Raw genomic sequence first — 9,977 nt, 5'->3', positions numbered from 1 at the left:
ATCACTGAAAAGTGTTGGTTGGAGGGCTGCCGAGGCAGCAAGGCAACACCATAGTATGAAATAATTATTAAAAAAACAAGTGTACAAGAGACATTACTTAAAGAAAAACAAAAAGGGTATAGATCTGTGCTGTAGTTTGGATGAAAAAAAAAGACTGAGGGGCTCATAAGGCAACTCGCATATGCTCAGTAGAACAAATGCTCGATGAGCTTAGTGCTAAGGGTTTGTTTGGTGCTGTTAGATGACATCACCCATGTGTCATGGCTGATTCAGCCCTCCGGGTCAATGGAGAACATAGGTATCATTCAACAATGCTCAGTGAAGACAGCTCATGGTACAGTTTGGAAAAATGTTTATTGCATAACAATAGGTTGCGGAAAAGTTGCAGATTCACCAGCATATCATACAAAAAGATTTTCCAAAGACAAGAGAATATGCATCCACAAGATGCAGTTTATTCTGTGATAAGACAGTTTCATAGGCAATAGTGGCAGCTCATTCCACAAAGCAATTAAAAATATTGTATGAGTAGTAGTCTAGTACATATTTCTGGAGCACACAGGACACAGACACCCTGCATAATTCCACTGTTTTTGGTCAAGTCTAGTGTGAGATTTTACTTTAAGCTGAAATATTCATGTCTGAATTCACACAGATGTTATAAATCATCCCCAACTCACTGCATAGAACAAAGTTTTATTTTCAGAGTTGCCACAGACAACAGGAGTAACCCTTTTGAAAATAAAACCTCAGGTTCACATGTACAAGATGCTCTCCATGTTAAAAGCAATGGCTCCTGAATCATTTTTTTGTAACTAACATTAAAATCATTAAGGACAACTGAAATGTCTTTATTCTATACAAATGGTAAAACATACTACAAAAATACATACATACAAGATTTTAAAAATGTCAGTACAGTATGCTGTAATGTGCTCTTGTATACAGCATATAAACTGAAGGAATAGCCGTTTCAGGAAATCTGTGTTGATTAATTGCAGTGGCATTTTCATCCACATATTCTACTTGAAGAGGTATTTCCAAAGCTTGAGAAAGGGCAGTTATCTGAATATGATCACATTCCATGGCCATAGGTTCCACATCCTGAAAATTGCAACACAATCTATTTATAAATGGGGAAATGCAAGCAATTCAACAAGGATTCCAGTACAGAAAGGAAAAGCTATAGGGGACAGCCAGTGATGCCAGCTATTCTCAGAAGCCAAACAATGACTAAGCCCAGGAGACATGGCAACTGGCCATTAATAAGCAGTTGGTGCAGGCATGGCAGCAGCTGCCCTATCTTCAAAGGAGACAGAGGATGCTAGAGCAGCTTGAAATCGGTACTTGAAAGGGAAGCACTGGTTGCTGGCCTTTTTCCTGTAAACGATGACGTTCTGCCAATAATTGGCCATGAAAAGTGGCAGAACTGTCCTCAATATCAAATTCATCTTGGAGGTCTTGAAAAGACCTAAATTGCGTAGTGTCATCTTCCCATAATTGACCCACAAATTTTAAACCCAATTTCCACCACTTAGATGGGTCTCTACACAACATAGCTGTTATCAGACTCCGGTTCCCTCGCAAGGGGGGGGGGGGGGGGGGGTTAAAATAATACCCTGAAGGGACCAGCATAGCTTCTTGCACAGCACTTTCCAGAGCTGTAGGGTGAAAAGAATAGGAGGGCTAGCTCTCCCTGCACGCCTAGTAGTATTAAGTGAAGATTGATGCAATAACACAGATAAATCTATATCCCCCCATAAGTTGTCACTCTAACAAGTACCAAGAAACAGTGTGTTCCCGATGAAGCCACACATGGCCCCTGTGAGTCCACAAGCCCAGTGATAACTTTGTATTCCTCCGCCGCCTTGGGCCTCCACAGTGCGTGTAACATAATACGAGCAGGTTTTGCATGCCAAATAAACCGCGACATAGCTCCATTGAGCCTAGTAAAGAAACTTTTGGGTAAATAACAAGGTACATGCTGAAAGGGATACATCAGTCGAGGCAAAAAAGTTCATTTTAAGGACATTAATTCTACCTGCCCAAGAAAGAAAATGGTCATCCCATCTTTCCATATCCTGTCGTATCTTTGTAAGGGTGACTTTTTTCCCACAGAAGTAACTGATGTTAAAACTTCACTCCTTAAAGCTGTAGTATAGAATCAGCATTAAAGGGGAAGGAAAAGCATGCTAGATTTTAGCACACTTTCCATGCAAATACATAAAAGTGACCTGCATATGGAATTACTTCTAATGCAGAAAAGTGTGCTCAAATTAGCATGCTAAAATCTACCTAAATTGACAGTAATTTTAGCACACTGAAAATGTACACCAGCGTGGTAGTAGTATTATACACTACAGTACATGGGCCTTTTAAGAAATGTTCCCCTTCTGCTGTGGTCTGCCATTGCACTGTTCTTAAGTCACTCCCATCCTTCTTACTTGAACAGTTCACTATACCATCCACGTAGATTAAGTTCTTAAGTAGAACAGATGGAATGTTTTACATGGTTTCGACCGTAGTGTTTGGTATTGAATTAACCTAAAATCTAAAACAAACCTGTGTACAGAAGTCCTTGATAGTCATTCCATCCTCTACAAAGTGCTGAAAGAAGTCGGCTCGATTCCTCAGGAATGCTGAAGACAGAAACCGAAGGTACTGGACAATGCTGTCTGAACAGCTCTGATCATTGAAGGCTTGGAGGAGGCTAATACTTGAGTGGTCTCTTTCAATCAGCTCAATCACACTAAAAAACTGAAAATGTATCTGATAAGAAGCTAACTGGAAAAAACGTAAAAAAAAAAAACACCCCTACAAAAGTTAGATCTAGATCAGGTGTAATGCATTAGTAACACAAATACACACTGGTACTAACAGTGCAAGATTTGTAAGGAGACATCAATACTTCCCTGATAATTTTCTTTCCTTTAGTCCTGCTACATCAATCCAGAACAATTGGGTTTATCTCCCGCTCAGCAGATAGGAAAAGATCATGTGATCTGTCTCCATTTCCATCTCTATTTACATGTGGAGCAGGGCACTTAAAGCCAGTATTCCCCTGACAAAGCACTCTATAAAACTTAAAAATTATTAAAGTTTTATGAAATTTTGAAATTAAAGATTTTTTTCAAAGATAACTAAAAAAGTTCATAAGTGAAACCTCAATAACTAACAAATATCTGAAACCAATAAAATATGTACCTTCCCATGTGGGTTTCTGGTCTAGTGTACCAGGACTAAAGGAAACAAAAATCATCAGTAAGTATACATTTCTCCTTCCTTTCTTATCCTGCTACTCCACCTTTTCAGAACGAATAGAAAGTACTAAAGCCCAATTATTAGAACATGAGAACTTGCCATACTGGGTCAGACCAAGGGTCCATCAAGCCAACAGTGGCTAATCCAGATCACAACTACCTGGCAGGATCTCAATCAGTAAATAGATCCAATGCTGCTTTCACGCAATGATAAGTAGTGGCTATTTCGCAAGTCTACTTGGTTAATAAGTTTGACGTCTCCAAGAATTTGTCATAGTGTCCTCGAGACTCATTTTTGATAAGCTCTTACTTTAAAATCCTAGATTGTTCATTTATGCTAATGTATTTCTACCAAATTTACCAAATTTTTTAATCAGAACTATTGCTTTAACTGCTGAGTTATAGTGACAGCTTATTGTGACTGTTGCCCGTTTAACCCTTTAAGTTTGTAAACATCCTTGATACTCATTCTTGGTAAGCTCTCATACTTTATAAGGCTTATATTTTATTTATATTGTTTGTTCATCAATGCTAATATATATGTTTCCTTAAAACTTTTCACTAGAATGATTGCTTGAACGGCTGAGCTATTATGACAGCTTAATATGTAATTGTTCTTGCTCAATATTGCCTGTATTTACTTAGATTGCTCACCTCTAGGCCTGCTGTATTGTTCACCCTCTGCTTATGTTCTAATTGTTTTGTATTTTGTTTGCCTTATCAGATAGTTGCCCCATCGAGACAGCATTTCTGTGACCCACAGAAGGGTTGGGACCTTTTTCCAGCAACTTCTGCCTTTGCAAATGTTTTGAAGGCTGAATATTTTGTGCAGCCATATGAATAAAGACTTGTCATTTGACTTTACTCAGTTTGGTGGACAAACTTCTTATATTTGCTATACTTTTTTTTTTTTGTTTTTCTTTTAAATTTGGTGTATTGTCTGCTCTCAATGTATCTTAACCACACAACCACCTGCAATCAAAAAGGAGATTGATAGACAAGGCTCACCTCAAAATTAGCAAGACAGGCAAGCAATATCAGGGGCCACTGGGGCCCCTATTGCTGTGCCCTTAATTTGCTGGAAAAACCAATACTGTAACAAAAACATTTTTTGAACGCGCTAAAGTGGCGAGTTCAACCAAAAATAAGAGGTGGGAACATGAGGTTCACAAGGTCTTTTATCCAAAGTCTGAATAATCTGAATGGCTCCACAGTGGGGAATATTTGAGTGTGACAATAGCTATTGTAATTAATGTCATATCATAAGGAATAAATCACGGTCATAAGATTTGACTAGTGGGATGAAGGGTCTCAAAAATCTATCAATAAAAATTGATAGTGGTTCCAAAATGGAACAGATGCCTGCAACAATGGGATGCCCAGGGGGATTAGTCTCTGATTTGTGATTTTTTGGCAATATGTAAGGAGGTAGGTACCACAGGATGAGATTCAATCAAAAAATTTGCTTAATCGGTGATAATTTTCTCAAGACCACTAAACACTATCCCTGAAACCAAACCTATCAACTCCAAATTGGGCTCCAAGGGAAACTTCATATAGCAAGATGCAGATAATTGCCGATTTACTTCACTAATAAACAGTATGCAGCCTGGTGCATGACAACTGTGCAGCTACCCTTGTCCGCAGGTTGGGATGGGTCAGGTTGAGGGGAGGGTTATATTTAATTTTTCTGTATAAAATGGGTTGGTTGGGTGGTTATTTTGTGGGTTTTATTATATATGAATATTTGTTTTTCGTTTTTCAATTGATTTGCATTTTATATGCTTTTTTGGGGGGATTGTAAGGGTGGGACTTTTAGCGATTGTGGTCTTTTCTTTTTTTTTTGAAAGACTTTATTGGGATGTCAGCCAATATACATTGCAAAGAACATTGAAATACACAAAATCAGCAACATTCCCCAGTTTTCCATTTTCACCTTATAGTCCCCTCCCCTTCCCATCCCTGTAGAGAACCTCTGAGAACAATAGCAATTAATGGTTAGGCGTTACATCCCGCATGACTAGGATTCACGTAAATTTATAGTACAGACAAACTAACAAACAAGTGAGCAGGTACTCTTTCGTTTAAACGTTCAAGTAATTCAATGACCATTAGGGACCCTCTAAAGGGGCTAGGACAGATGGACTCAGCAACCCACCCTTGGCTGCCGTCACGCATGGTCTTTCAAATGATTCAAGGGTAAGCCATGTTTTCATTTACCTAGGGCATCCACCCTGCCGGGTGTTGATGCTTTCCGGTTGAGTACACTGGCGGTCTCCAGCTATAGTCAATCAACCAGTTCAAGTTAATCAAGTTTGAAGGTTTAACCAAGTTATGAAGTTATTCAAGTTAACTAAATTATTAAGTTAATCAGTCAGTCACACATATATCCACAATGCCTTTCGAGGAGAATACTGAAGAGCTGCACTTCCTGCAGGGGTATATGTACTAGGGGCTGACGTCAGATTGAAATCTGATCCGTCTCCAACTGCTAACAGGAGTACGCTATACCCATTGGTCCTGAGTCCATCTGCTACATGCTAGGAAACTGGGATTATCAATTCTACCCTCCGCGCCATGTATAATTTTCTGGATGGATGACCTTAAGTATCCATATAATAGAAAGTGGTGGGGACGAAAACCCAAGATAGATTGGCACTGGATAAATGAGTATACTTGCCCTGTATTGGAATCTGTGAGATCTCCCAGAGGCCAGTTAGGGGCCTCCTTGAACTGGTGTCGTGAGGGAAGTACAGATAAAGAAGCTACTGATGAACCCTGCATAGGATATTGGTAGGAAACATAGGGGGACTGTCCAAGGAGATTGTGAGTGACTCCCCACACTTTCCTAAGCATTTTTACCACTGTGAAGAGTAGGTTTAATTGTCGATAAGATTGAGCTGTAGCAAGAAGCACATACCGGGATCCAATGGTGCACACAAGTCCTGGATCATCTGCAGATCTGTATATTCTGAAGTGCCAAAAAGCCAGTCCCCCAAAAAGCGTAAATTAGCGGCCAAGGAATATAAATGAAAGTTTAGCAGACCCCGAGATTTTGGTGCCATCATGGTGGCATAGGACAATCTGGCCTTATCTTTCCATATAAATTTCCGTATTACTTTCTGTAGAATGCGTCATTCTTTAGTGTGTATAAGGAAGGGCAGCATGAGAAGCTTATATAGCAGGTGTGGCGCAATCATCATTTTAAGCACTGCAATGCGCCCTTGAAGGGATAATGGAAGGGACTTCCAGCCTATCAATTTGTTCACCATTTTTGTAATCGTGGAGGGTATGTTTAGAGCATACAACTGTTTGGGGTCAGTATGAATAGTAATACCCAGATATTTGATTGTGGAGTTCGCCCACTTCACCGGAAAGTCAGCCCATGTGGATTTTAGGGCCCCCAGGAGATCCAAGGCTTCAGTTTTATCTAAGTTCAGTTTGAACTCAGACAGAAATTGATATATTTGGAAAATATTTATGGCTCTGGGGAGAGCAGTTCGAGCATTTGACAGTAAGAGCAAAATATCATCAGCAAACAAAAGAGTGAGAAAGGATTGTGTGCCCACTGGAATACCCATTACCTCAGGAGCAGACTTCAATTTACAGACCAGTGGTTCTATTGTCATTATAAATAAGAGAGGAGACAGAGGGCATCCTTGGCGAGTGCCTCGCTGTAATCCAAATTCCCCAGATAAATCACCATTCACTAAAATCCGTGCGTGGGATTTGTATATAGCAATGTAATGTACTCATTTATCCTGCCCCCGAACCCCATTTTGTTGAGTACCTGTTTTAAGAAGGGCCATGCGACCCTATCAAACACTTCTCAGCTTCGCATGTGACTAGCAGTGGGTCACGAATTTTAGACAGATGACAGACTTCCAGAGCAGCCATCACTTTATGGATGTTAACAGTAGACCTCCTCCCGGCCACGAAGCCCACCTGGTCTGGAGAAATCAGTATGGGAATAAGATTTTAACCGATTAGCCAAAATTTTGGCATATATTTTGATGTCTAGATTTAGTAGGGACCTCAGCCTGTACGAAGAGGGCAGTAGAGGATCCCTACCGGGCTTCGGGAGGACCATTATTGAGGTCCTACCAGGACATGTCGCATAGTAAGCGGCATTTCCTGTTGATCTGTCATCTGTTCATACACCCCTTGTAATACAGGTGCGATCTCCTCTGTGAGAACTTTATAAAATGTGGAGGTTAGTCCATCCGGGCCCGGCGCTTTATGATTAGGTAACGTTTGAATAGCCTCCACCACTTCCTTTGTCTCAATAGGGCGTTGTAGTCGAAGGTCAGTCAAACGCGGCATAGAAAGCTCTTGTAGGAAGATAGCAATGGCATCCTCATCCACAGGTTCCGCAGAGTATAGGTTCTTATAATATTCAGAAAATATTTCTGCTATATCTGCGGATGTGGTTTTTATTTCTCCTTTAGGATTCTTTAAGTTAGCTATATATTTAGACGCTTCCTGCGCTTTCAGGAGACACGCTAGCAATCGACCAGCTTTATTACCATAGTGAAAAAAATTGAATTGCTTATGCCGCAGGGTGTGGGCTGCTCTGTTATGTAACAACGTATTGAGTGCAACCTGCATCTCCCTGAACAATATAGATGCCTGAGCGTCCCCAGGGGTATGGAGTCTGTTTTTCCAGGGCCCTTAGCTGTTTCTCTAAGGAAATTATGTCCCCATCTATTTTTCGTTTTTTGTAGTTGGCGTAGCTAATATCCCCACGGAGGACACAAAGTGATTTAAGTGGAAAAATCAGGACTAGCTATTTAAGGTAGCATCTCTGCAGTCTTACTCTTATTTGGGGGAATTAGAAAAAAAAAGAAGGAAGAGCAAGTTTGCTTACTGTAAACTGTGTTTTCCGTAGATAGCAGATGAATTAGCCATGCTGTCTGGGTATGTCCTCCGTGCCACTAGGTGGCGGAGCTCTCCAAGTATGGTCTGAACGTGCTCGGGTATACCGAGCAGAAATTCTCCAGCTTCCTGTTGATTTCGGTTGTAAAGAGGTCGATGGAAAGAAGACCTCATATGGAGAATGTGTGTTGAGCAACCTTCTGAGCTTGGTTCTATTCATGGGAATGAAAAATGCTGCCCTGGAATTGTGTATAACAAAACAGTTTAGAAGCCAAATGTCCGATCTGGTTTCTTTATTGGACAGAGACAAATATCTTTAAACAAGCCCGACTCAGGCCGAGTTTCGCCTCTTACAATGGGGCTGCATCAGGGGCTACAACATACAAACAAATTAAGACATACTGATAAATAAATAAAATCATAAACAATTCGAAATAGACATATATAATGGTAACATATATATGTGTGGTGTAACATATAAACCTGAAAAGTGAATTATAAGATTGTAAATCTGGGAAAGTATCTCATGTTATTGAAATGTATTGCCTTTACCTCAGCTTTTTCATTTTGTAATTTCTGAGTATACGGGTTGAAATTTATGGTTATACATCAAATGGTCAGATTGTGATATCCTGTGCCGCAGTGTTATTGAACAAACAACGTTCTCCAACGCTGTAAAAAATGTTTTGAAAAATAGAAGGTAAAAACGTAAAAAATAAATAAAAAAATAATGATATCGCTTTCAAAACAAACACAGTGTTCTGGTATCCGTAGTTGACCATTCCTAAACTATGTATGGTCACTCAAAAAACAATACTGGAACAATACTGTTAAAAAACAATCACTTTTATTAAAATGGAAAATACACATAAAAGCTGCTTTACTGAATCTACCAAGCATAAAAAATGTTACTCTGGCGAATTTATCTCTCGTGCCTGTTATTACCAAAAAGCCTCCTACAGTACTATAAAAAATGAAACCATAATAATGGAGAAATTTCAAAATTGGCCCCACTTTGAAAGAAACACACTATTCTTATGTGGATAGACCAATATCACTTTGTCACATGGAAAAACGCAGTCTTGCCGTTGTATAGATTAAAATATATGGCACTGCTCTTAAGTTAATCCAAATTGTCACGGTCCCACAGACACAAACTGGACCCATATTCAATTGCAAATCGCTTCACCACAAGAATGTTATTTAATTCAAAAATACCGCATTAAGATCACTATCTTAGTTGGATGCATAGTATAAATTAAGGGCTACCAAAGGTAGTGCTTATGGTTTGATGCGCTACGAAATCTCTAGACACAAAGTGGCAGGATCTGTCTCTCTCCGATCATGATAAAAAAGTTTACAAAACACTGGCAGACTTTTAAAGAGCTCAAAAATGGTGCCAAAACAGCTGTCAATCAAAAAGTAGGCATGGACTGAAAAAACCCGTATGTCTATAGTTAGAGTGCGGCTGTCATCTAAACCTAATCCCGTTACTTTGAAAGAAGACAAGCGGGTGCTTGTGGATATTGGATAAAAATAAAATAACTGTTAGAAATTGAAAAATGAAATTGCCAGTGTGATAAAAAAATTTTCGCGGATGTGATCTAAAACTAAGCCCGTTTTTAGAAAAAGAGACATGCGGGCACTAGTAAAAAAATTGAACTAACCTAATTCCTAAAATATTAATTCATTAGAAATAGGAAATATACTATAATGGATAAAATAAATTCACTAGTGTAATGGAGGATGATACAATAAGATCGTGGGAAACATGGCAAAAAATAAAAATAAAGTGTTAACTGGATGAATTAAAAATGACAAGCAGGTGCTTGTAGACAATAG

At 39.3% G+C, this 9,977-nt stretch overlaps 1 protein-coding gene across 1 annotated transcript in view; it reads right to left on the bottom strand.

Moving 5' to 3' along the window:
* Positions 1–335: 335 nt before the first annotated feature.
* The window catches only part of OTUB2 (OTU deubiquitinase, ubiquitin aldehyde binding 2), a 66,458-nt gene continuing 56,816 nt past the window's right edge, over positions 336–9,977 (bottom strand). Inside the window, exons 6-7 of the mRNA XM_029597397.1 lie at positions 2,563–2,784; positions 336–1,104 (exon numbers count right to left, since the gene is read on the bottom strand). Of these exons, the coding sequence (XP_029453257.1) occupies positions 913–1,104; positions 2,563–2,784 (414 nt within the window). The 3' untranslated portion in view covers positions 336–912. The remainder of the gene's footprint in view (positions 1,105–2,562; positions 2,785–9,977) is intronic.

This window comes from Rhinatrema bivittatum, chromosome 4, assembly GCF_901001135.1.
Source record: "Rhinatrema bivittatum chromosome 4, aRhiBiv1.1, whole genome shotgun sequence".
In the NCBI taxonomy this organism is placed as follows: domain Eukaryota; kingdom Metazoa; phylum Chordata; class Amphibia; order Gymnophiona; family Rhinatrematidae; genus Rhinatrema; species Rhinatrema bivittatum.
This window is presented reverse-complemented; position numbering and strand designations above follow the sequence as displayed.